The 27,258-nt window shown below is 43.0% G+C and overlaps 1 protein-coding gene across 2 annotated transcripts; it reads right to left on the bottom strand.

Annotated features, from left to right (window-relative positions):
- Nucleotides 1-1,752: 1,752 nt before the first annotated feature.
- On the bottom strand, nt 1,753-24,741 carry myoz1a (myozenin 1a). Of its 2 annotated transcripts, XM_035606653.2 has the most exons (7): nt 24,614-24,741; nt 24,449-24,482; nt 21,417-21,503; nt 6,051-6,238; nt 3,297-3,546; nt 2,471-2,636; nt 1,753-2,388 (listed from the first exon to the last, which is right to left on the bottom strand). In XM_035606653.2, exons 3-7 carry the CDS (start codon nt 21,499-21,501, stop codon nt 2,157-2,159), a joined length of 921 nt encoding a protein of 306 aa, XP_035462546.1. In that variant the 5' UTR covers nt 21,502-21,503; nt 24,449-24,482; nt 24,614-24,741; the 3' UTR covers nt 1,753-2,156. The 2 variants fall into 2 exon arrangements, with proteins under 2 accessions (XP_035462546.1, XP_035462547.1); XM_035606654.2 differs by having other exon boundaries at nt 3,318-3,546; nt 24,449-24,704.
- Nucleotides 24,742-27,258: the final 2,517 nt, after the last annotated feature.

Raw genomic sequence — 27,258 nt, 5'->3', positions numbered from 1 at the left:
TGTGGGGAGTCGCAACACACACAAAGGCGAGAGCGCCCGCCTGTGTCCCTTTTGTGAATTTTTTTTGGAGTTGGGGCACCCTCTATCACCCGTGTCCAGGGGTCGCCGCTGTTTCTGTCTTTCTTTCTTTCTCTGTGTGTGTGTGTGTGTGTGTCTCTCTCTCTCTCTCTCTCTCTTGGGGGGGGGGAGTTGGGGTCAGAGAAGCCCCGACCCGACCCCGAGGCTCCAGGGCGGTTTGTCCGACTCGTGGGGTCAGAGAAGCCCCGACCCCGAGGCTCCGGGGAGGTTTGTCCGACTCGTGGGGTCAGAGAAGCCCCGACCCCGAGGCTCCGGGGCGGTTTGTCCGACCCCGGGGTTGGGGTCAGAGAAGCCTGGAGGCTCCGGGGGGTGTCCGGGGGTCCGAGAGACCCAGAGGGCCTCTGAAAATTACACGCGTGGCAAGCGGGAGGGTTAAGGTTATTTATAACCCCCAAAATGAAACAGTCACAAACCAATAACCCCTTTTGTGTTGAAGAATGTGGGGAAATATGTCTGCTGGTCACTTTCATATTTTCTGGGAGTGTCTTATTATTTCCTTTTATTGGGTAGAAGTGGTGACGGAGATTAGGTCAGTAATCAGCTCAGAGGGTTAGGGTTACTACCATGTAACCTGCATTTTTTCTTTGTTTTATGTTCTCTTTTCTTTTTCTGTTTTACATGATGTTAAGCATTCCTGTTAATCCATGGACACTGTGTGTTGTCCCTTGGTATGTTTGTATGATCTGTTTACTGTTAAAAAACAATAAAAAAGAAAGTTAAAAAAAAGAAAGTTAAGGTCCCCAAACCACTAATAATTCCGGCCATACAGTCCCGATGGTATGCCCCCCCAAGTTGAAATATCTATTCTCATAGAGATCTGCGATTTACTATGACCTCAGGATGAGCACTTTATTCTCTTACACACTTTACTCAAAAATAATGTATTTAATTCCAGTGCGCTGTGCTGCCTGGTGTCAGAGAGAGGAGCGAATGTGCCGTGATTTTGGCTAGCTAATGTGCACTTGTGCAGTGCCAGTTACAGTCACAATCGAATAAATGCTGCAGTGCCTTAAGTTTAAAGAAAATGCCTTTTTGTGCCGGAGCAAAACGGCATTTCCAGACTACGATCTGGATGCCTAGCAAGAAAAGACCAACACCAGCTACTCCGGAGAGCATGATTAGCCGACTCACTGCAGCTGTACCAAATCATGCTCAGCTTGCACTGATCTCGCTGACCCGGCTTCGCATTGCGCTACAGCTGTGGGCTAGAACCACACTTACCACCACGTGTTTACACATATCCTAAATAAGCACCAAAAAGTGCAGGAATATCCCCCACGTCGCGTAATGTGCAGAGGAACAACTCTCTCCAACACGAGCAGTACAAAGCAGTCAAAAGATCACCATCAACAGTGTGGCTCAGTGGTTTCTGTCAGGGAAATCTATTGTATTTGCTCTCGGTTTAAGCCAGAGGTGGAGAGTAATAAGCAATTTATTCATAGTCTGTAATCACGAATTTAAAATTTGTGCTTCTTTATAACTATATTTTAATGACTTTTTTTTTTACAGTTTTAGTTGCTTTGAGGAGCAAATATATCAAACAAAACTTATGATCACCAAATAAGATATGTAGAATTGATCGACTAAACTAGTCAACACAAACATAGGGGAATTCATTGATGGGGTTTTCTCAGACACACAAAATGATTTCCATTGAAATTAAAATCTCATTAATACAATTATTACATTGTTTATTTCTAAATCGTTGCATGGTTAATTTTAAATGGTTTATTGTGGAGAAATGAGGAACCTCTCATTGACAAATTGCATTCTGAATTTGACAGGTTTATAGCGTTTTCATAGCTCGACAAAATATATGAGAATCTGAACGAACAAAAAAGCATCTTGGTAAAAGCAAATATCGTAACAAGTTGAGATTAAGACAACACACGTAACAGAACATCTAAAGTCTAAAGTCTCAAGTCTAAATACATCCTTCATACATGATTCATTCTTTCCTCATTGACAAATCAACAACATGTTCTCATCTATCATATGTGTGCATGCTAACGTATGCATGCATTCATTTGTGTGTGCGCACAGACACAGTGAGTGTAAACACAGTATGAATTTCTTTTTTACAGCTCATCAGTCTCCCCATCAAAGGGCACAGCATCATTCTCCATATGAATGCTGCTGGGTTCCCTGCTGCCCACCCAGCCAATAGGAGTGCGGTTGAAGGAAGGACGACAGCCGTCATGTTGGTACACCACAGCGGGTTCAGGCTCCTGTTTGTTCACCTCCGTGTCTGGCAGCTGGAATTTCAGTAACTGGTTGGCCTTCTCGAAGCCGCCAAAGGGCATGGCAGACCTAGCATATTAAGGTGAGAGGATTATAAAAAGCCTTTCTTTTTTCACAAAGCTGCTTCAAAGTTAGGTGTGGATGGAAGTACCTGTTGAAGCATTTATACTTTGTCAGATCCTTTCGCTCTGTGGGACCAAGCATTGCCGTTTTCAGAGTGGCTATCAGAGTTTCATCACCCTTCATGGCCTTCTCCCATGGCGACACATACGTCGTCACATGAATCCTCTTCTTGGTTGCATCATCTCCTCCACCTCCTGTGGACGAAAAATCCTAGGCTAGAGCATTTGATGTAATGTTTAACACCTGTGTAGTTAAGGGTTCATCATTTGAGTAAAAATTCTTGATTTTGAGGGGGTTTGTTGGATAGTTTAAGTTGTCTTAGCTTAGCAAAAATACTAGAAACATGGGGAAAAGTTAGCTTGGCCCTGTCCAAAAAAAAACATCTGCCTACCAGTACCTTTTTAAAATTTCCAAATTAACATATCTTATACCCGACACATTCACATAGAACTCTGTAGTGTTGTAGAGTTTGTGTTAATTTCAGGACTGGATTAATGGAGTTTGTGGTCTCTCTACTGGTTGCGTAGTGACAACAAAATTGCTTTTAACATGTTGTTGTTTTCAACGTTTTGCATGAATTAAACAAACAAGATGTCACGTTCCAATTTTTTGGAGATGCTAATAGACAAAAATGTGTTACAATCAGACTGAGCCAGCGAAGCTGGTTCCCCTCTTTCCAGTATTTTTAGCTAAGCAAACCTATTTGGCAGCTGGTGGTTTCATGTTTACTTTACAAACATAAGAACTGTATCAATCTTCCAGTCTTATCTCTTGGCAAGAAAGTGAATAAGCATTTTTTCAAAAATGTCAGACTAGTCCAATGCATTTATTAATTCATCATTGATTGAACAAACCTTTCAGTGGAGACCACTCACTTGCGCCTTCTCCCTTTCCACCTTTCCCATGGTCAACACCACCCAGTACTACTCCAGCTCCTACACCTTTGTTTCCAGGCTTTGGAGGAGGAACAGGGGCTCCCCCACCAGCATGTATCCCTCCAAAGTGCAGTTGTTCAGCCTGCTTGCTAACAAAATGCCCACCAATGTTTATCATCTGAGCTCCAATCTGACCACCCACAGATGGAACAAACTTCTGGAGGTTGTCCTGAAAGAAATATGATTAATAACCAACCATATGCCACACAACACATTCATTTGTATCTGCTTATTAACCTTGTTTGACAATCTAGATAGTATACCTGAAATGTATGACTTGAGTGCCCATTTCTGTATATGGGAAGTATTTATATATCTCCTCTACCTCCAGAAAATTTTTAAACTCTAATCTTGCATGGCTGATTTTTCAGTCATGATCTAAGGTCAAGGATATAACCATGATTTATACAGGCCATGTAACATTTTAAAGATTGAAAAAGTGGTCCATTTGCAAAGGACCCCATTTATTTTCAATAGATTCAATACTAATCGGCTGATCGGCAACAAAATTAAAACATCCCGCCTAATATTATGTATATTCCCCTCAATTCTCAACAAAAATATATTCATCCACAAGACCTCTGGGGTTGTCCTGTGGTTTTAGATATTAAGATGTTAGATCATTTAAGTCCTGTAAGTTGCGAGGTGGGGCCGCAATAGATCAGATTTATTTTTCCAGCACATTGCACAGTTGCCTGATCGGATGATATCTGATGAATTTGGAGGCCTTGTCAACACCATGAATTCTATGTCATTTTGACCATACCTGAAAATTTTTCAAGGTTAGAAAGGGGCCACTATCCTGCTGAAAGAGCCCCCTGCCTTCACAAAACAATCTGCTATGATGGGGTGTACATTCTGCAACAATGTTTAGGTAGATGGTACTTGTCAATGTAACATCGACATGAATGCCAGGACCCAAGGTTTCCCAGCAGAACATTGTTCTTTTTCTTCCGGCTTGCCTTCTTCCCATACTGCATTCTTCCCCCAGGTAAACGACACACATGTACCTGGCTGTCCACTAGGGATGTGCGTGAGTGATCGATTCCTCGAGGGGTCCTTGTTTGAAATTAACTTGATTGGTAAACAATGGCACTCAATGTGGATGTGGAAGATTCTGCATCGATGCAGTGACGGACCATAATCTATTATAGCCTACTGCTGTTACTTGTTGATTTTCTGACCGCGGCTGGATAATAAAGTTTTAGAGTTCAAAATTACTTCCTGGTAGTAGAAATGCCTGCCAAGGAAATAGCGGACCCAGCTCAGCCAAGCGTTGATGCTGTAACCGAGCGTTTATTGTTACGCCTATACTGTATCATTTATACGAAATGAAACAACAAAGAGACCATAGTATGAAACCAGCGTGATCCAAGACGAAAGCCAAACTTAAAATCACATCAAATGTAATGTATACACTACATAAAATAGCTTACACTACGTTGCTTTTTGCTAAGTGTCCTTTTTTAGAGCAGTTAAAATAAAAAAGGGAGTTCATATCCGACTGATTTGATTCATTGATGAAAACGTAGCCATGTTGTGCAGTAATATCGAAAATGGAGGATGCATCGTGATATTGAATCGAATTGAATCATTGACAGGATAATCGTAATTGAATTGAATCAGTGGTGTTTGTTAGGGGTGTGAAGATTCACACCCCTAACAAACACCATAGATTTTTGGAACCAGCACTTCGCAAACCATCCGAGAAAAGTTGTATGTCCTACACGACGGGGTTACTGTGAAAGTGAGTCCCGCTGATCATTCTCGCCTTTCTCTCGAACACGTAGACATGTTCGTTGTCCTGAGCAAAAAAAACAGTGGGGGTTTTTTTACCGTTACAGGCCTGGAGTCTTTGTTGACGTTTAGTCAAGTAAAGTGTGACCCGCAAATTTAATTGCATTTTTGTAAGTTGTGGTTGTGAAAAATGTATCCTTAAATGGTAACTGTGACTGTTTTGATTGAGAATAAGCATTACGTGTTGTGCAGGCTGTATTGCTGTGCATCATTATTCCTGCATAAAGATGCGTTGCGTTCTAAAAATAGATTTAGAAAAACGAGTACTCGATTGACCCTCGAGGAATTGATCCAATCCCACGATCTTGGAATTTACTACTCATGCCCTCCCTACTGTCCACATGACCACTCTACCCTGTTCTATTGTTACATGGGCCATCGTTGGTGCTTTACACAGTGTTTGAGTCAGTATGGGTTCTGATATTGTGCCATAGTAGCTCCTCTTTGGGATTGGACCACATGCACAAGTCTCTGCTACTTATCCACCTTAAGGGGGCTTGGGCACCCGTGACTCTGTTTCCAGTTTGCTGGTTGTATTTTCTTGGACCACGTTGATAGGTACAGACCAATGTATACCAGGAGCTACAGACAAGACATGTCTTTTTGGTGATGCTCTGAGCCATTCATCGAACCAGTTAGGCCCTTGATAAAGTCAATGTTATACACTTCACTTGTCAGTGCAGATTGTAAGGTGACAAAATAAATAAGTTTCTTCAAATATTACCACATTTGTCCAAGTTTCACCATTGTTTCAGAATTCTCTGTTGATCTTCGAGGGTATTATAAACATTTTATCATTGACTTTTGAGTAATATTTCCCTTGAAATTTACAGAAAAGTGAGTGGACTTTTGTTTCTCCATAAACTTGGCTCTCACCATCAACTCACTGCTGAAGATGTCAGGGCTGTTTTCATAGATGAACTTTTCCACTCTCTGCTGTCTCATCTTAAACATCTTGGAGCCTCGGTTCTTTAAGAGGGAGAGCTCCTCCAGCATGATGTCTTGGGGAGTCCTGATCTTTGTTCCAAGGTCAAATTCTGATGCCTCTGGCTCCGACTCATACTCTAGGGAAGAGACATTCAAACAAATGGATGTAATATCTCAAAATTTTACTCTGGTTACAGTAATTCTTCATCCACTCTTTCTATGCATTTGCATCAAGAAATATCTTGCTAAAAATATGTTTCCCCTGGCTGCAAGGTGGTGTAGTGGTTAGCGCTGTCACCTCACAGCAAGAAGGTTCTGGGTTTGAGTCCCAGTTCGAACCAACCAGGGCCTTTCTGTGTGGAGTTTGCATGTTCTCCCCGTGTATGCGTGGGTTCTCTCCGCGTTCTCTGGCTTCCCCCCACAGTCCAAAGACATGCAGAATGGGGTTAGGTAAATTGAAGACTCTAAATTGACCATAGGTATGAGAGGGAATGGTTGTCCATCTCTGTATGTGGACCTGTGATAGGCTGGCAACAAGTCCAGGGTGGTCAGAGTAGATTCTTGTGATGATAGACAAGTTTCATCTTTAGGAGGAATATCAGACACTTGGATCAGATAGTTTAGCAAGAACAGTTCAGGAGTTCAGACACTGTTTATTGCAGGCCTGGATCGATACCACACCATGAACTCGCACAGACAGATGTCCATCACCCAGAAGATATTACTTTCTCCTAGCATGGCGATATCAGTACCACAACCTTGACCTGTACACTTGAATCTTCTTCCCAGGAAGTGAAGGCATTCCATGCATGACACATGTTCACCTAACATGTCCAAACTTGGAACATGCTATACATAGTCAAATACAAAATCTTTTTAACAATTCTGCCTTTCTTGTTTTGAGGGTGAAAAGAGAAGTTCCAGCCATTTCATGCCTCAATCTGGGCCACTATGATTTTTCTACATTTTAAGAATTCATACACAAAGGAATGGATAGAGGTTCCAGGCGTACAGTCCTCGATTCGTCGTATCTCGAATAAAGTGAGAGACAGGTAAAAGATGATTTGAGTAATCTATACTATTAAAAAGGCAAAACCTCAGGGCATACGTTTTCAAGCATTATGACACGCTTAGGATCATAATGCATGATCCTAAGCGTATCATGCATTACATGTAACACAACCTAACAGAATCTAATGACTCACGGTACATTAAAATCGTTGATTAATTAACATAATGATTGAAACCGATGATAACAACCAGAAAAATAATTATATAAAGTCTAAGTCTTCTGTTGTCCATCTTCACTACCTGGGACGAGCATTATTATGTCACACCCAGATAGCTTATGATATCCCATGTTCCCAAAGAATGTTTACTTGGTGTTCCATTGTCATGACTTGTCATGTATTTTGTGAACACTTGGAAAAGTGTAATTAGAAAGGTAAAATCGTCATTTTGGAGCAGGCAGTTGCATTGGGGCTGCCTTGATCCGACTTGCATGGATCCATTGTGGTTGTCTTTTAACCTTGACAGCGGTCCTGGTCACCAACAACACTGGGTTCGGCGGTCCGTAACGTGGTTCACTTTGGCTAGGTTTCAGACTTCTAACCAGAACGTAGAAACCTGGTTGAAAACTGTGTAAGGGATTCTGTCCTGGTGAAGGTAGCGCATCGATAACTTGTTGAGAATACTCAGAAAGGAAAGTAAACAAATGTTGAACATAATTCTGTTGCAATTCCTGTAATTGTGTTAAATCTATTGGTTTCTGCGACATCACTGCGACTAAAGGGAGAAGACGACCCATTAAAACTTCATGAGGTGACAAACCAACAGTCTTGTTCGGCATATTAGAGTGGCAATGGTAACGTCTCGAGCCAATTCATTTGTCTAGACTGGTGTACCTTTAATAGTTTATCCTTGATTATTCTATTCGTTCGTTATACTTGTCCTGAACTTTGAGGATGATATGGAATATGAAATGTCCATTCAATTCCAAGAGCTACCGCCAAATGTTTAGCTACTCAAGAAGTATATGAACTTCCATTGTCTGAGTCAATACCAGATCTAGGAGTTACAATAAGCATTTGACCTCGGTTTGTGCATTTTCTTTCCTTGCAGGAAACACTTTTAGCACTTTTTTAGATACTCAAAGACGCTTTAAAATACAGGAAAAAAAGATGAAATACATGGCTCAGAACAAAAAAACAAAGTTTGAAGTGGCAGTCATGTAGTGTATGCTTTCTTGAAAAGGTGGATTTTGAGTTGGTTTCTTGGAGAGGTAAGCGAGTCTGAGTGCTGCATGTTTGGAGGGAGGGAGGGAGTTCCAGAGGGTTGGGGCAGCAATGGCAAAGGCCCTGTCCCCCACTGTGCTGTGCTTGGTCCTGGCGATGGGGGTCAGAAGGTTAGTAAAATCAAAATCAATCTGTAATTGTTGGAATGGACCATCAGGTTTAGGCAAATGTTCAAGCTTTGGAGGGTTTCTGTTTGGACTACATCCCGCACATATAAGACAACGTTGTACGAAATCGAGTACATACTTTTCCAGTCCTATTGTGAAGAACAATTTTGAAATCTAATCTGTTATTCCTCTATAATTAACATGCGTTATACCATGCACATATGCAATAAGTGGAGCATTAACTAGTTTGGGTAATTTTATTCTATTATCTGTAAATTACCATAATCCATCAACATCCTTAAAACAACCTTTCTTTTCCCATAACCTGAGTTCAGTATCTGATGCTTAAGTTTAGAAAGCAATTAAGTCATCAAGTGTGAAAGGAGGATCAGGGGTGGATATTACAGTTAAGAGTAGTATTTATCCAAGATGTTAAATGACCATTCATTGCCGATCTTTAGCATGTTTGTCTGCTAAATTATTTCCTCTCGCTACTTCTGATTCTGCTCTTTAATGTCCTGCACATTGTATTATGGCTATTTGAGATGGTAACATCATTGCTGCTAATGGGTCTTTAACTAAGTCAGTGTGTTGTATCAGTAACCTATATGCTTTAATACAACGGTCCTGAACATCAACAATTGCATATCCTGATAAAATTGTTTTATCATCAGGGTGCATAGATGAACCATCACAAAATAAGATGAGATAATTTGTCTGAGCGGAGTTTGTTGCAGATTGGCCTAACACTTGAGGCGGAGTTGATCAGTTCCCTACAACCATGCGTAACTTCGCTACCATAATTTCCATGTAATAGTGCTTTAAAGCTATAAAGCTGGGTTGATATGTGTCACTGTTGAGATCGTGAGATTTTGAGTACCTGTCAAATATGTTCATCATTACTTCGATGTTGGCTTGCTTGTCATATGTTGGGTAGTAATGTTAAGTAAGATTATATTAACTGAATGGGATGTATGTATTACCATTGAGTGTCCTAAAAGGATGGTTTGTGCTTTTTCAACCATTATAGCAGCTGCAGCTACAGCTCTTAGACATGGGACCAATACTTTGAACAATTAAGGGTAATTAAGGGTAATATGCAACTGGTTCAGTCCGTCACCATGTGTCTGAGGCAATACAGCTGAGGCAACAAGTCCATATTCTGCAACGTCAAAATGAAATGTCAGCTTGTAATCTGGTAAGCCCAGTGCAGGAGCAGTGCACAGGAGGTATTTTATGTGACGAAAAGCACGTTTCATTTCCTCAGTCCACGAGATGTTGTCCGTCGCATCCTTTAACGTAGCTTTGTGCAAGGTCGAGTCATACACAGCATATTCAGCAAGCCATGCTCTGCAGTAGTTTGCTAGACCCAAGAAAATTGTAGGCCTGTCTTCATTTTTGGTCTTTTAATGTCCTTGATAGCTTTGACTCTCCCAGGGGATAAGTATCCACAGTCGTCTATCAGTACATATCCCAATTAGTTCACGGACACTTGACAAAACTGGAGCTTAGCAAGTGAAGCCTTCTAGACAGTCTATGGCTCAGGGACCTGTCTGTAGACAGTAACAACACACGTTTGCTCTCCATCCCCTGGCTGCATACCTCATCCTTGCTATTCTAGGCGTCTGACTGAAACCTGTGTTGGACATATGGAGACGTCTTCCTTCGCCTCTCTGTGAAAATTCCTGGAAAGCCATAAATTCTCCTTCAATTTCAGGAGGCATTTGGACAGCCTGAATTGTAGGTTTATTAATAATCTAAGGGCATCTAATTGTCAGATTTTATTTTGTTAGTCTATTGAACTCATATAATAAACATCTGGTGCACAGAGTTTTAAAGTATAACATTGAGATGAAAAAGCGATCATTTGCATCAGAAATTGGTAATTTAACTTGTTCTTGCCAGCATTTTTGGAATCTTGTCACATACTCTGAGATTTGTTCACGTCAATATTTTCGTGATGTCTTTATCTTGTGCTGAATTGTGCTTTAAGAAGTCAGTAATTTCAGTATCGTTATGCCTCTTACTCAGCCATGGAATTTTTTTTTTCCAGTTCAGTTTGACCTATTACAGGGCGATCATTGTCATAATTTATGGTATCGCATTTTCCGATCAACATTTCTAGTTGTACATCGGATATCAGTGTCGTCAAAATATAACTATGTATTTGCCGAACCATGCACCATGTGTTAAAACAGCTTCATACCAGTTGATAAAGCCAATCAGATTTGGCAATGGCCGTGTTGCTTCCTGCGCGATCCGTGAAATTTCAGCTAATGTTAGGGGTCTATCTATTACTTATCGTCAATTACGACTAAGGTGTACTTATCTGTTCTCTTTTAAATGTTTCACTTTCTCTCCCAGTTTCTTCGTCAATAATTTGTTTAATTCATTTAAATATGTCTTTTACTTCTACGATGGAGATATTGGAAACAATACCTTTTTCATCTATGGGAGTAATTTGAACTTTAAGATCGAAGCAAGTTTATCTTTATCGAAGCTTCCTTCTTTTGGATATCTGTCGTCAGTCCAGTCACATGTCAGTCAAGTGGTTCTGGATGATAGAAACCTACTTTACTCATGATCCATTCTTTATGTGTCATTTCACTGGTTGATTTAATTGGGACATTCTTTAAATGAGGATTTGCCTTTAACAGTTCTTTCATAGCTTTGCGTTCTGTCTTTGGTAAATCTTTTAAAGATTTTAATTCTTAATGGTAACTGGTTTACATTTTTGAGATTTAAGTCTACTAGTTTGTGCGCTTATGGTGTCAATTTAAATATATTCTTACACACTATATGACAGTGCCTGAAACGAGGTCTATTTCCATGTCTTCTTCCAATTTGAGTGCTAGTCTACATTACCTTGCACACCGCTGCTACAGGCCTGTAGCAGCGGTGTGCAAGGTAATGTCTTATCAGCATAGACTCCCAATGAATTGGTATCTGCTCTCATCTACGTCTTACATAGACTCACATTTAGTTGGTATCTGCTCTTGTCTAGTCGTATGTTCACTCAAAATGTTCACATTTTGAGCATTTATGCAGTGAACTGAAGGTGTGAATTTGAGCATTGCCTCTGTCAACCAGCCAATATGACAATATACATGCAAATAACACAAAACAACTTCTCTTTAAAGCATAACAGCATTTATTAACTTTAGCAATAACAATTTACAATCAATACTACTTTTTATTAACAAATGTCTATTATAAGATAAGCTACCAATCATATATCATATGATCATCATATGAAAAGACAACAACAGTCAAGTGTGTGTGTGTGTGTGTGTGTGTGTGTGAGCGAGTGTGTGCACAGGTGTGTGTGTGAGCGAGTGTGTGCACAGGCGTGTGCCCGTGAAAGGGGGAGGAGGAACAAGATGGCGGACGTGACCTGGGAAGTACCGTTGTGCCTGAGAAAGGTGGGGAGTGAGACCTCAAGTTAAACGGCGGCTACCTTTAAACATGTGACTCTAACAAAGGAGAGATTGGGGATGAAGTTAACTTCGGACCAGAATCTCTCCAGCACCCACAAATGTGTGTAAATGTTTGTTAGTAGGAAAGCAAAGGGAAAGCGATCAAAGCAGCAGTAAGGCTCATGCGATCATGACTGAGGTTCAGCACCTGGTCTGTGACGCAGGGGTGCAGCGGCTCAGCTGGTGAGCCAGCGCGTCTCTGGTCTTTAAACAGACAACAGCGTGCTGAGTTCAGACACGATGGCAGAGCAACACACAATAGTCCAACGTGGTCGGACACAAATCACAGTCAAGCAACACTGATAATAACGCGGTTATTATAGCAGATAAACGGGACACGGCGGTCCGGTACAAACTTCAACAATACACAGTAAGTTAACTTACTGAAAAACACATAAATAGCCTATGTTCTACCCAGAGCTAAAGCCTCTTACTGTACTCCTTTGCGGGGGACCAAGCATGTGTGGTCCGTCCTGGGATGCGGCGAGGCAGGACGCCGCGTCGCTTCCTAGCGACTGGCGGCGGGGTGCGTGGTCCTCCGGGGTTCGGATCGAACCGCGGTCGAATCGGTTAAAAGACTGTGGGTTCAGATCTTTCCTCTTGCAGGGATCAAAAGACAGAGTGTTCCCTCTAGGCGGCTTTGGTCTCGGTACTGGCACTGTGTGCGTTTCCAAACGCACACAAGGAAGAGGAAAAAAAGTCGGATTCCGATTCGTCCGGCGATGTCGGGAATCCTGGGGCCTGGGTCTGCTGCGTGCACGGTCACTTCTCCTGGTTTTGAGAGTAATCGTCGCAGTGGACGAAGTCTTAGTTAGAAGTGGTTGCCTCCTTTGTAGGTCAGAGGAACCCACCTGATCAAAGCGGGTTTCCTTCCCGGAGAGCGATGAGCGGTGGGCATCGCATTGTTTTATAGAGTCTGTGACGTCGCCCGACCCCTAGCGGTGCCGTGCGAGTCTCTGCCAATGAGGGATGCGAGTTGGGGTGTGTCCAAACCACGCCCTCAGGTGGGAGATGCGGGGTCGCTGCGGGGTTCCAGGGGTCTTGGCGTCCCTTTCTTCAGAAGACCATGCGGTCAGGCTTCTGAGATAACATGTAGGCCGAAGTTGTCATATACCCATGTTACTCGTGCACCACAATCCCCCTTTTGCTCTGAAGAGTGGGATACAGTTTGCAGTGTTCAGAGCAACTCAAGGGCTGAGCATCTGTGGGAAAGAAGGGGTAACCTGAGGGTCACAGTCCATGTATTCCTGAGAATGGGAAAAAGTCAAACAGTCTATGCAGTTCATACAGTTCAGAAAGGCTTTGCGTCTGGGCAGTTAATGGAGAAAGTCTGTGCTGTTACCTGAGGCAAAGTCTGGGCAGAGTTTACTAACTAAGCCTAGTTGCATTCAAACATCACACAAGTCAAAACACACAAACAAAATAATAACCATAACCATTCCCTTGCTGCTGTTTGGTCATCGGTGATGGCGAAAAGGAAAAAGAAACAGGAAAGGTTGTTAATGGTTAATACGCTAGCTCTGTGGAGTTAGCCAGTGGAATGGCACAGACTGGTGTGTGAAGTTGTGTCTGAACGAGGAGTCCAGTCTGGCCTGTGGTGTTTTGCGTGTCTGCATGTGATGTGTGCAGCAAATGCCGTGATGATTCAACCACTAAAAAGACAAACTGACTTGGTGTTTTGGAAAAATGACGACTTACTAGTAACTTAATGGTTAGTCTAGTCGCTTTGAGACTGAGTTTAACATTTGGTCCCTTCAGCTGGAAGCGGTCTTTGAAGGGTGTCGTCATGCTGAGGTTTTGACCTCTCAATGCGTCCATTTTCTCAATCTCCGTGTTGACAGTCGAGGTTGAGGTGATGGAGGACAAAATGTACGGGTCTACTTGGGGAGCCGTTAAGAACACTGTCTAGTTTTCAAGGGTTAGTTTAGTGGATGGATCATGGCGGTTGTAGGACATGAGCTTTGGTGGCAGGTCTGCTAACGTGCCAAGCTTGTCCTACTTAATTTTACATGTATAAGGGTGTAGTACCATACTATGCCAGATGTAACTGTGGGAGTTATGTAATAATTGTTCCTATATTACTAACTAAACACTAGTTCAAGCTGTCTGGAAGCTGCTGGCAAAGTCTAATCATGCAAAATACAGAAAACAGGAAGTAACATTTACAGTGACTCTGGTACTCTGGACGGTCTTATCCAGGTCATGCAATTGTTCTTGCTGGAGGAGGAGTCTCTGTGGCTTTCAGTGACGGACCATAGTTTGACTCCTGTGTGAAAGGGGAAGGTGCTGGGAGTTCTTCCCTTTCAAGGCTGGAGGCTGCTTCTTCCTGGTGGAGGAGAGAATGCTCCTAGGGGAAGGCATGGCCTTGACCCCGTTTGTTCTGTAGGTCCCTCTGCTTGTGAGGTGTTGGTCGCTTCTAGCACCACCTACATGCTTGCTAGCATGCTGCATGCGTTTCTTGCATGTCAGCTGCACATCTCTTACTTACCTGCCTGTTGAGGATTCTTGGTTTGCAGTGCAAGGTGACTTTCCGGTCACAGCTGTAAAAATACAAGGGATTTCAAATCCGTTAGTAGCTGCGTCAGGGCGAGGGAGCCCTGGCTTCCTGACCAGGTGGTTGACTTTGGTTCACCACTGACTGCAATTCCTCATTGCAGGCAAAGAACTTAGTTACAACGGTTATTCTCTTGGGAAAGGAGAGAAAAGAGAGAAAGATCACAGCCTGCAGGTCTGTGTGAGAAAACCTTGAAGGAGCTACAGCTCCGGCCACTAGGGGTGTCTGGCGACCTATTTTACCTGTCTGTAAATGCGCTACCTAGGGCTACGCTGACCTCTGGTAGTAGTTTGTAAGAAAGGGTGAAAGGTGCACAGGTGTAGCTAAGACCTGTGGCTTACAAGGCAGCAGTGTAGTGCTGAAGAGTTGCTAAATCCCCTCTTACCAGAAATTTAGTGAGGTGAACGGGCAGGGATTGAACCTGCAACTGTGGTGGTTTTAGCACCACGTTCAAGCAAGCTGTTTCACAGCTATGTGTATGCCTCCGACCACATGGGCCAGTAGAGGGCCGAGTGTGTTTCTCAGCGAAGGAGAGAAAGGCTTGTGGTCAAGAAAATATGACAATTGTCATGCTGCGGCGGCTGTGGATTCACAGGCGGCAAGAAGTCAGAACAAGGATCAGGTTATGGAAGAAGATAGAGGTGTGGATACACCTCACTACCACCTCTTGGGTGTAGTGGAGTTGGCGGCTTGGCCACTCAAGAAGGACAGGAAAGAGAAGGGACGGGTCTTGTGTGTGACAGTTCAAGGAGTGTCCTGGGTTCTCTTGGTTTCACCCCCAACCAACAAAGTGAGCTTTGGCATTGGAAGGGGCAAGTACCCAGCCTGGTTATGCTGGCGAGGGGCCAGCATCAAGTGTTGTTAAGGGGTCCGGCGGACCTGGGGGAGGACGGGACATGTCAAGCTACTTTGCTGTCTCCGTCAGACGTCTTAGGAGGAGACGTCCCCTTAATATGTTTTGCATGTTAAGGGGACACATTAAGGGGGGTCTCCTTAACATGGGGGGACATGTTAAGGAGTCGCAACCAATGTCCATCAAGCAGGCTGGTGGAGATGCTTGGTGGTCGTCTGAACTCCCGAAATTGGAGACTGCCCGGGTAGGGGTCGCTAGGCTACTAGCGTGTCTCCTGATAACTTGGGTTCATCTGCTCCATCGGCTGGAGGGCATCATGGGGCAGGTGTCGGCTGGTTAGGCCGAAAGAGGAGATCTCTTCAAGATCAGGAACACTGTGTGGTTCCTGGATGGCCGTGCAGGCAGCGATGCTTACCTGGCTAGTGTGGCCTTCTTCAGGGTCACCCTCAGCTCTTGGCTGAGGTGCCTGGATCTGCTCATGCAGATTTGTGTGGTTTGTGTGGCTCTTGCACCAAAGTCTCTAGCTGGACTTCTCGTCGCAGGTTGAGATGTTTGTGCACAGCTTGGTTGCTGTGCTGTACCTGGGTGAGCTGCTTCACTCACCGGGTACGGGTCGGAGCTCTCTGGCTTCCCGACCGGGTTGTTGGCCTGCCCAACTGGTTCCTGCAACGTGCTTAAGCAGGTGCTAACCTCAAACCTGTGGAGGTTATCTGGTCATCTTAGTGAGAGGAGGAGGAGAACGGTGACAACATTCTCTAGGTCTGTGTCGCTTGGTCTCAGAGGAGCCTCAGCTTCGCCCACCTGGGGTGTTTGGGGAATCATCTCACTGCTTAATGAGTTCACCCTGCCCAGTGGGTTTGTTGTAAGCAGTGACAGCAGTGGTGCTGACACAAGTGCACAGGTGAAGGCTTCAACCTGTGGCTTACAAGCTGCTGTCCTATGCTGGTTATTTGCTCTAAAAACCTATTCTGTTGGAATGGTTATTAGGTGAGCCGGCAGGGGATCGAACCTGCGACTATAGTGTCATGAACCCCAGTTCCAAACAAATTAGTGATGTGCGTTTGCAAACTTGAACAATTCACCATGAATCTACTAACTACAAATTACACACTGAAAGTGAACCTAAAAAACACACTACGCGCCTGCTTGGCAAGTAGCACGAGAAGCCTATAAAAAAATCAATTCTTAAATTGAGGGAAAATTAATAATTCTAAATTATTAACACCAGGTTATTATACATGTACATATGGCAATAAAGATGATCTTTTCAGAGCTTCGCACTGGTTGTCGTTCATGCAAATGATGTCTGTTCTCAGACGGTGGTTCCTTTTGTCAGAACAAAACGACATCCGGCCTAACGCGGTGATCATTATGTTGTGTATCGGTTTGGGCTAATTTGGTTAATAACAATAATTTATAATTATTGAAGATAGTTATGAATTATGAAAATCAATAGAGCTTATTAATCAATGTTAATAGCAACGGGGCACCACCCGGAAACCGGAACCAATAACCAAATCGTTAATTCAGTCTCAAGAATTAAAGGTGTTCACTCAAAATGTTCAAATCTGATAGATATGAGCATTTATGGAGTGAACTGAAGGTGTGAATTCGAGCACTGACTCTGTCAACCAGCCAATATCACAATGTACATGCAAATAACACAAAACAACTTCTCTTTAAAGTATAACAGCATTTATTAGCTTTAGCAATATCAATTTACAATCAATACTACTACTACTTTTTATCAACAAATGTCAAATAAGCTAAGCTACCAATCATATATCATATGATCATTATATGAAAAGACAACAACAAGCAAGTGTGTGTGTGTGTGTGTGTGTGTGAGCGAGTGAATGCAGAGGCGTGTTTGTGAGCGAGTGTGTGCACAGGCGTGTGCCCGTGAAAAGGGGAGGAGGAACAAGATGGCGGACGTGACCTGGGAAGTCACGTGGCGCCTGAGAAAGGTGGGGAGTGAGACCTCAAGTTAAATGGCAGCTACCTTTAAACATGTGACTCTAACAAAGGAGAGATTGGGGACGAAGATAACTTCGGACCAGAATCTCTCCAGGACCGACGAATGTGTGTAAATGTTTGTTAGTAGGAAAGCAAAGGGAAAGCGATCAAAGCAGAAGTAAGGCTCATGCGATCATGACTGAGGTTCAGCACCTGGTCTGTGACGCAGGGGCGCAGCGGCTCAGCTGGTGAGCCGGCGCGTCTCTGGTCTTTAAACAGACAACAGCGTGCTGAGTTCAGACATAATGGCAGAGCAACACACAATAGTCCAACGTGGTCGGACACAAATCACAATCAAGCAACACTGATAATAACACTGTTATTATAGCAGCAATAAACGGGACATGGCGGTCCGGTACAAACTTCACAACAATACACAGTAAGTTAACTTACTGAAACACACATAAATAGCATACGTTCTGCCCAGAGCTAAAGCCTCTTACTGTACTCCTTTGCGGGGGAACAAGCATGTGTGGTCCGTCCTCGGATGCGGCGAGGCTGGACGCTGCGGCGCTTCCTAGCGACTGGCAGCAGGGTGCGCGGTCCTCCGGGGTTCGGATCGAACCGGGGGTCGACTCAGTTGAGACTGTGGGTTCAGATCTTTCCTTTTGCAGGGATCAATAGACAGAGTGTTCCATCTCGGCGGCTCTTGTCTCGGTACCGGCACTGTGTGCGTTTCCAAACGCGCACAAGGAAGAGGAAAAGCAGTCGGATTCCGATTCGTCCGGCGAAGTCGGGAATCTCGGGGCCTGGTTCAGCTGCGTGCACGGTCACTTCTTCTGGTTTCAAGAGTAATTGTCGCAGTGGACGAAGTCTAAGTTAGAAGTGGTTGCCTCCTTTGTAGGTCAGAGGAACCCACCTGATCAAAGCGGGTTTCTTTCCCGGAGAGCGATGAGCATCGCATTGTTTTATAGAGTCTGTTACGTCGGGCGACCCCTCGCGGTGCCGTGCGGGTCTCTGCCAATGAGGAATGCGAGTTGGGCTGTGTCCAAACCACGCCCTCAGGTGGGAGATGCAGGGTCGCCGCAGATCATGCGGGGTTCCAGGGGTCTTGGCGTCCCTTTATTCGGAAGACCATGCGGTCAGGCTTCTGAGATAACATGTAGGCCGAAGTTGTCATATATATATAATGGTATTTTTTCATTCATTTATTTTCAGACATCTTTCAGTCAATGGTATTTTGTCTTTATTAATTTATTTTCAGACTTATTTCAGTCAATATCATCATTATTAAAAGACGAATTATGGTGCTTTGGTATTGCTGACAAGTTTAAATATTTGTTAAATTTTCATAAACCTCAATAGAAGTATTTTCTAATCGTACTTCAGAAAATCATGCCCAATTAGGATTATCCCTCAACTCGGCCAATGTAAGTTCTTAACAGCAAGGGCAATCAGGAGGATAAGCAGATGACTTTACAAATTAAAACGAAAGGAAATCTGCTTACCTTTTCAGCCGATGCTGGTCTGTTCGTTGACGCCAATTGATGGTCAGAGTAGATTCTTGAGATGATAGACGAGTTTCGTCTTAAGGAGGAAGATTGAATTTGGACACTTGGATCAGATGGTTCACAGTTCAGACACTGTTTATTGCAGGCCTGGATCGATACCCTCTCTTCATGCTTCGAGGGGGTTCGATAATGAACAGAGCAACACAAGAGATTTTATATACCACACCATGAACTCACAAATTTAGACTATACCATACAAGGTTGAATCTAGTCTTCCCAGACAGACATCCATCACCCAGTACCATGACCTTCTCATCATCTCATCTCATCTTCAACCGCTTATCCGTGGTCGGGTCGCGGGGGCAGCAGCTTCAGTAGAGGGCCCCAAACTTCCCTTTCCTGGGCCACATTAACCAGGTCTGACTGGGGGATCCCGAGGCGTTCCCAGGCGAGTGTGGAGATATAATCTCTCCACCTAGTCCTGGGTCTACCCCGAGGTCTCTTCCCAGCTGGACGTGCCTGGAAAACCTCCCAGGGGAGGCGCCCAGGGGGCATCCTTACCAGATGCCCGAACCACCTCAACTGGCTCCTTTCTACGCAAAGGAGCAGCGGCTCTACTCCGAGTTCCTCACGGATGACTGAGCTCCTCACCCTATCTCTAAGGGAGACACCAGCCACCTTTCTAAGGAAACCCATTTCGGCCGCTTGTACTCGCGATCTCGTTTTTTCGGTCACGACCCATCCTTCATGACCATAGGTGAGGGTAGGAACAAAGATTGACCGGTAGATTGAGAGCTTTGCCTTCCGGCTCAGCTCCCTTTTTGTCACAATGGTGCGGCAAAGCAAGTGCAATACCGCCCCCGCTGCTCCAATTCTACGGCCAATCTCACGCTCCATTGTCCCCTCACTCGCAAACAAGACCCCGAGGTACTTAAACTCCTTTACTTGAGGTAAGGGCTCATTCCCTACCCGGAGTAGACAATCCACCGGTTTCCTGCTGAGAACCATGGCCTCAGATTTTGAGGTGCTGATTCTCATCCCAACCGCTCCACACTCGGCTGCGAACTGATCCAGTGAGTGCTAAGATCACAGACCAATGGTGCCAGGACCTTGGAGTAGACTTTACCCGGGAGGCTGAGAAGTGTGATACCCCTGTAATTGGCACACACTCTCTGGTCCCCCTTTTTGAACAGGGGAACCACCGAACCCGGTCTGCCACTCGTTTGGCACTGTACCCGACCTCCACGCAATGTTTCAGAGATGTGTCAACCAAGACAGCCCCTCCACACCCAAAGCTTTCAACATTTCTGGGCGGATCTCATCAACCCCTGGGGCTTTGCCACTGTGAAGCTGTTTGACTACCACAGTGACCTCCGCCAGGGAAATTGACGATGATCCTCCATCAGCCTCCAGCTCTGCCTCTACCATAGAGGGCGTGTTAGTCGGATTCAGGATTTCCTCAAAATGCTCCTTCCACCGCCCGATTATCTCCTCAGTTGAGGTCAACAGTGTCCCATCCTTACTGTACACAGCGTGGATGGTTCCTCGTTTCCCCCTCCTGAGACGTCGAATGGTTTTCCAGAAGCATCTTGGTGCCGACCTAAAGTCCTTCTCCATGACTTCTCTGAACTTCTCCCACATCCGCTGTTTTGCCTCTGACACGGCAGAGGCTGCAGCCCTTCGGTACCTTGCAACTGCTTCCGGAGTCCTCTGGGATAACATATCCCTAAAGGACTCCTTCTTCAGTTGGACAGCTTCCCTGACCACCGGTGTCCACCACAGAGTTCGAGGGTTACCACCCCTTGAGGCACCTAAGACCTTGAGACCACAGCTCACCGCCGCAGCTTCAGCAATGGAAGCTTTGAACATTTCCCACTCGGGTTCAATGCCCCCAACCTCCACAGGACTGCCAGAAAAGCTCCGCCGTAGGTGTGAGTTGAAAATCTCCTGGATGGGGGCCTCCTCCAGACGTTCCCAGTTCACCGGGACTACACGTTTGGGCTTACCAGGTCTATCCAGAGTCTTCCCCCACCCCCGGATCCAACTCACCACCAGATGGTGATCAGTTGACAGCTCCGCCCCTCTCTTCACCCGAGTGTCCAAAACATGCGGCCTCAGATCAGATGAAACGATCACAAAATCGATCATTGACCTTTGGCCTAGGGTGCTGTGGTACCATGTACACTTATGAGCATCCTTATGTTCGAACATGGTGTTCATTATAGACAAACCATGGCTAGCACAGAAGTCTAATAACAAACAACCACTTGGGTTCCGATCAGGGAGGCCGTTCTTCCCAATCACGCCTCTCCAGGTGTCTCCATCATTGCCCACGTGGGCTTTGAAGTCTCCCAGCAGAACAACGGAGTCCCCTACTGGGGTCCTTTGCAGGACTCCATTCAGGGTCTCCAAAAAGGCCGAATACTCTGAACTCCTGTTTGGTGCATATGCACAAACAAATATGTATGTATGTATGTTTACTATCAAAGAGCTGTACTAAGCAAGGTCTCCCAACCATATGAAAAATCTTGTTTCATATTCATGTCATTTTCCATTGGCCTTACCATCCTGAGTAATATGTGATAAGTCAGTTATGATCTTGGAGGGCTTTTTCCGCTTGTTTAGTGGGGCAGGTGTTCCCAAAGGCATGACTGAAAAGCCAGAAAAAAATGAGGTGTTAACAGTAGCAAAAAAAGTTAACAAACAAACAGAGAAAACCTAATTTAAAACAGAACATTTACTATTTAAACATAGTCATAACATAAAGATATTGAAAGTTAACGTTTTCTCTTTCACTAAAATCAAGTGAAATTTAAAAGCAAACAAAAAGAAAAGACTAAAGCAAATGGTATTTCAAATTCAGCAACTTCAGGTAGTTTTGCATGATGTCATGTGTTGTATACACATAACATTAGGCCTCATGCAAGAACTGTTTGTATGAACAAGACTTGTTCTTAAATCAAGCTCACGAGTGATTAAGGAGAACTTTGCCAAATTCACCAATTTTCTAGTATTTCTGTCGAATACTGTCGTGCTACTTGCCAAGTACGAACATAATTTACGAGGGGTCCAGACCTGTTGTAGGAGACACGTAACTTAGACTGCTGTTAATCAAATCAAGTTTTTTTCAACTTATAGATAATTTTCTCATAACTTTGAAGCAGTTATACATATATAAATTAAGTTCAATTTATAAAGAAATATAAACAATTCATCTCATCATGTTGGCATTATGCTGGTTAATTCTGCAATTTGAATTATAATTCTCCATTGTTATGCAATGGCCAAAATCTTTGGCAGTTGGCATGCAATTTGCTGCCTTGACCTGTCAGTTGTTAAATGTCGCCATGCACCCTTTTACAGATCATTTACCTAAAATTCACTAAAATTATCTCATGACATCATGAGATGTCATGAGACATCTCATGAGATGTCATGTCTCCTGCACAAGACAGGAGTGTTCATATAACAAGCATCATATGCACACTGTGCTGTGGTAAAGCGCACACAGGGCTCCAGACTAACGTTTTACCTTGGTTGCACTAAGGGGGCCTAACTTTTCATTTAAGTGCAGCAGCACATAATTTATGTGCATCCAAATTTTTCAACGCACCTTTTGGCACCTTTTCTTGACACTTCTCACATACATTTGTAACTTATAAACACATTTTTGAAATGACTGAAAACAGGAATAAAGGTGCTTTTTCATGAGGATCATGTTATAAGCAGTGTTTAAATTTTATTATCATTTCTGACTCCTCACTGCTTTGGCAGTGCTTTGGCAAGCAAAAGTACAGTGTACTTTCACTTTCACTAAATGTTTTGACAGAGTGCTCGTGTTACCGCCTTTACTTGCAAAACATTTATTACACTCGTGGCGACAAGCATTGTACCATTGATTTTACAACCAGACTTTTGACCAGTTCACTCTCTGCACCATCTCCACTTGGAGGTCTACGTGTTTGGCAGGTATAGGACAGGCTACGACACAGAAAAATCACAGATGTCTCCTCAGAATGTCTTGCTGATGCAAATGTTTTTTTTAAAGCCTCTTTCATATCAAAGCACTTCATTTTAATGAGAGTGCAACTCATAGGTGACACAGCATGAAATTTTAACTCCAGCTACTAAAATATAGACTATAATTTCTGGATGTCTGAGAGCAGGAATTCTTCTTTTTGCTCTTTAATGTCATTTCCATGAAGGAACACTTCCTGATATGGGCCAGGAAGGGAAGCCTTATATGGTATTTTGGGGGTGTTGATTTGTTAATTTTCTATCCTCGTACATGTTGCTCAAATATGCACAGGTGGCATTCATTATGTTTATGTAATTTACACACTTTTCTGAAGAGAGAAGCGTTTGATGAATCTGACGTGGTCTGTTCATACGACCTCACGGTTAGTACAAATGTAAAAATTCAGGATAAAAATAGACGAAAATGTTCTTGCAAGAGGCCCAGTATGTCTGTTGATCTGTGACAGACAGTTCGGGCCCTGCCTATTTTTCAAGTTCAAGGGTGATGTCAGAGCCATCAGATTCCCAGAAAGGAAACATATAGCTTAATGTATGTTTCAGTTTTGTCTGGGGTTACAATCTTTACACAGAGTGAACATAAACAGAGGCTCTCTGGGTTTAGATAGATCATTGTTGATCAATGCACACTGGTGCTATTTTTACTGCAGCAAATGTGAAGGTCTCAGGATCATAAAATTGCATTTTCCACTATTTATATCATCTGATCATATTTCCCACTCTGCAGCCTGCATGGGAACAGGTTGATGGATAAAATGGGAGTAATGCCGTCCTTTGTGTCATCTGTCGAGATATTAATCAATGTGTAAGCATATTAGCATTAACACACAAATCTCTTAAAACCTATTGTCTGGGATATTCATCCTGTCCTCATTTTATTTCATGTGCGGTTAGGGTTAATAACACAATTTTATATAAGGCCGGTCATCTCAAAACTGTTTCTTTAATTCACAGTCAAGTGACAAAACATCACATCACATCGACTAGCTGAAACTCAACCCTCTTCAGCTATTTTTAAAATCCATTTCCTGCCAAGACATTTAAATGGCGTCATTCAACTATCAAATAGACTTAACACAACCCTTAAGGGCATACTACACACCTCTAGAAAACTTTTCTGACTGCACATTTGAAACTCTTTCAATCTAGTAGTTGTGGATGATAACAAGGGGGGTTTGGGACACTGTTTTATTTCCTTAAATAATAATCTTAGGTATTAGGTTCACTCCTCTCCTGTTACGGTTTGGTAACATCTCTGCAACAACCATAGAGAAGGATGGTCAGCACATTCACCCACTCCTTTGGTCATTTTAAGATGTAAGACAATCTACAAGCAGCAGAATAACTCACATAGCCATTTCTTTCTCAATTTAAGTAAATAATCTGATCTGTTGAGTTGTTGAACTCATTTTTTTAGCTGTAAATCCCACAAAATCAGGACTGGGGAATACGTTGCACATTTTTATTCCCTCATCCTATTTTTCTAGTAGCCATTCTTAAAGTCCAAGCTCTTGTTTGTTTAATAGAACAAAGCACATTGAATGGATGCAGATCCACTCACCAGTATTTTGTTGTAATCCTTGGAGGAGACAGACCTATAAATACCAAACAGACAAGAGGAGACCCAGGCCTCAATTCTGTTGCTCTCAATCACAGATGTATAAATCCCCAGTGCCTCTGACCCCACGTATGGCTGGATCCATGTGCAGAGAAGTGCAAAACCCACCGTGCACTCAGATGGCAGATCCTCCAGAGGCTGTGGGTTGTGGGTGGCAGCAGTGTTGATGTCAAGACGGGAGGAGGAGGCAGTGGTTGAGGTTGGGAGTATGAATAGGGAATTGGGGAGTGGGGGGTCAAAGGGGGGAGAAGTCTCTGTTGACCAGCTGAAAGTGCTGATGGTGATATTAAGTGAACGAAATCATTCTCACAGATGGCTCTGAAGCCTATATTTAGTAGCAAAGAACGAGGGGAACAGAAGTCAGCTATAAAATAACCTCAAAGGCCGTGGACATGTTTGGGATACACAGAGAGATGATAGAGAGGGAGAGTACAGTATATACAATTGCACAGTGCAAGTTTAAGGTTAAGAACTTGAGTGTATATTAGGGCCATGGCAGTTTGTAATTCAAAGTGAGGATTAACCCCTGTCCTTCCTACATGCCCGAATCTGACACTAGATTGTCACATTTTCAATTTATCTGAAGCTTTATGTGACTGGGCATGATGGACGTGTGGAGACAGATGTGTCAGACACTAGAAATCTTTGCATGGCTTGTACAAAAACACTACTTGATAACAGACATACATGTATGTATACTGTATGTAAAGTGCATTGAAACGATACATGTTGAGATTTGGCACATTCAAAATTTAATTAAATTGAAATTAGAGCATGTCGTCGTGTGGAGTTATTCAAACTCAAGCGGGACCTCGCTCACATGCAAGTCGGGATGTGTTGCGGATTTCAAACCCTGTGTCTGCATACATGATGTGTTGAGTGAACCATGTAAATCGGATGAAGTTTCTCACATAAGTCTTACTTCCTGTTGCCAGTAGGTGGCGCTATGACCTGTGTTCTACATTGATATGCAAATGTATTGAGGGGCAGGACTGTTATCATTCCTGCAATATTTTGGAAATATATGACCATGTGGAGTGGAGTTAGGACAGTCTGATGTTTCATGGCGGCATATTTAACTTGGCTGCCACGGGAGGGCGTCAGACACAGGGTCTCAGATTTTTGTACATCACATCATCAAAGTTCTTTAGCTTTTTTGGGGCAATTTTGACGTGGATCTGTTCAACCTGCAACACTGTAAAAAACTGTTGCTTAGATGTTACTTTAAAAAATTTAGACAACATTTTCCAACCACTTTTTGGAAGTTTAGGGAATTTCTTGTTATTTTAAATTTGGGAAAACTCAGTAATATGCCTTTTACGGTATGTTAAAAATTAAGTATAGTCTATGAGAAACAAAGATGTCTGCATATTAACACATACAACCTAATTAAATTGAATACATTTTAAAAGAAAATTTCAGAATTTGGTTTTAATGAATTAGTGTACTCAATTTTATTAACTTTTACTAATGCTTCCTTTCTGATTTGAAAATGCAATCTGCTTCAAATTATAACTTCACACTGATTAAACAAAATAGAGAGGTCTTCGTTAAAATTACAGTTTTGCAGAACTCCTTCAAGGTACAATGTATTTAATTGTATAAAATAAAACATTTCAAAATAAAAAAAATTAAATAAAAGGACCGTCTGACCACAGATTAAAAGTGCAGTTTTGCAGAACACCTTCAAGGTGGTGTATTTAATTGTATATATTAAAACATTTCAATATACTGTATATATATTTTTTAAAGTTAAAAAACAAATGGACCGTCTGACCACGGGTTAAAAGTGCAGGCTTGTAGAACACCACAATCAACATAACAGCCAGTCATACGTGCAAGGCAGACAAGTCTGTTGTTTGACTGTCTAGGTTAGGAGTTTGTTTTTAAGGCTATTGAACCTGGAGGTTGTTTTTGGGCACAGTGTATTGAGTCCCATAAAAAGTATTTGAAAGACCTCAAATGTTTTGGATAATTTCGATGGATAGTCTGGCCAGATTGTCACGATCAGTAAGCACTGGGATTCCCTCAATGATGATGCCCACTGCATCTGGATCATGGCAAGCAGATCTTCATACACATTTTCAGGTCTTCATGCACACTGCTCTCTGTTGTTTCCTGCATGACATGAACAGAACACAATAATGAATACAAGCCTTCTCACTTGTTGATGAAAGAAAATAAATAGTTGTTAGCAATTGCAATTCATATTATCATGCAACATGACAATCTGTAGAGACCACCTTGAAAACTTCAAAACGAGCCTTATTTCAGACCTTGTTAATTTTTCGAGTACACCACATCCTGTTTACAATGGAGGCCCGTAGCCTTATATAGGCCCTAGCCATGATTTGAGAGTTTACACTATTTCTTTTCTGCTTGCACTCCTAACAAGTGCCGACTTGTCAGAATACCTTTTATTTTAACTGGTAACCATGCTAAATTTTCTGTACAGCACTGCTTGTTCTTCTGTTTTGTAACCTTTTGATATGTTGAACAGGAGATCTGGTTTGTTTAGAATGTGTGATATTGCTGGGGATTGTAGTACAGTACAAGGTGGAGAATATGCTAGTTAGATGAGAAGATCGGTATCGATCTCATGACGTCATTCATACTTACACAATAGTCTGAGATGAGCTCTTCTCGACTCTCCCCCATATACTCAATGAGGCCTCTCAGAGTCATGTTTCTTTTCTTTAACACAGAGGCACTTGGGTCCTAATGCGAGAAAATGAAAAAATAGATTTTGCTGG

This window comes from Scophthalmus maximus, chromosome 10, assembly GCF_022379125.1.
Source record: "Scophthalmus maximus strain ysfricsl-2021 chromosome 10, ASM2237912v1, whole genome shotgun sequence".
In the NCBI taxonomy this organism is placed as follows: Eukaryota; Metazoa; Chordata; class Actinopteri; order Pleuronectiformes; family Scophthalmidae; genus Scophthalmus; species Scophthalmus maximus.
The sequence above is the reverse complement of the archived record's forward strand: the minus strand, read 5'-3'. Positions and strand labels throughout refer to the sequence as shown.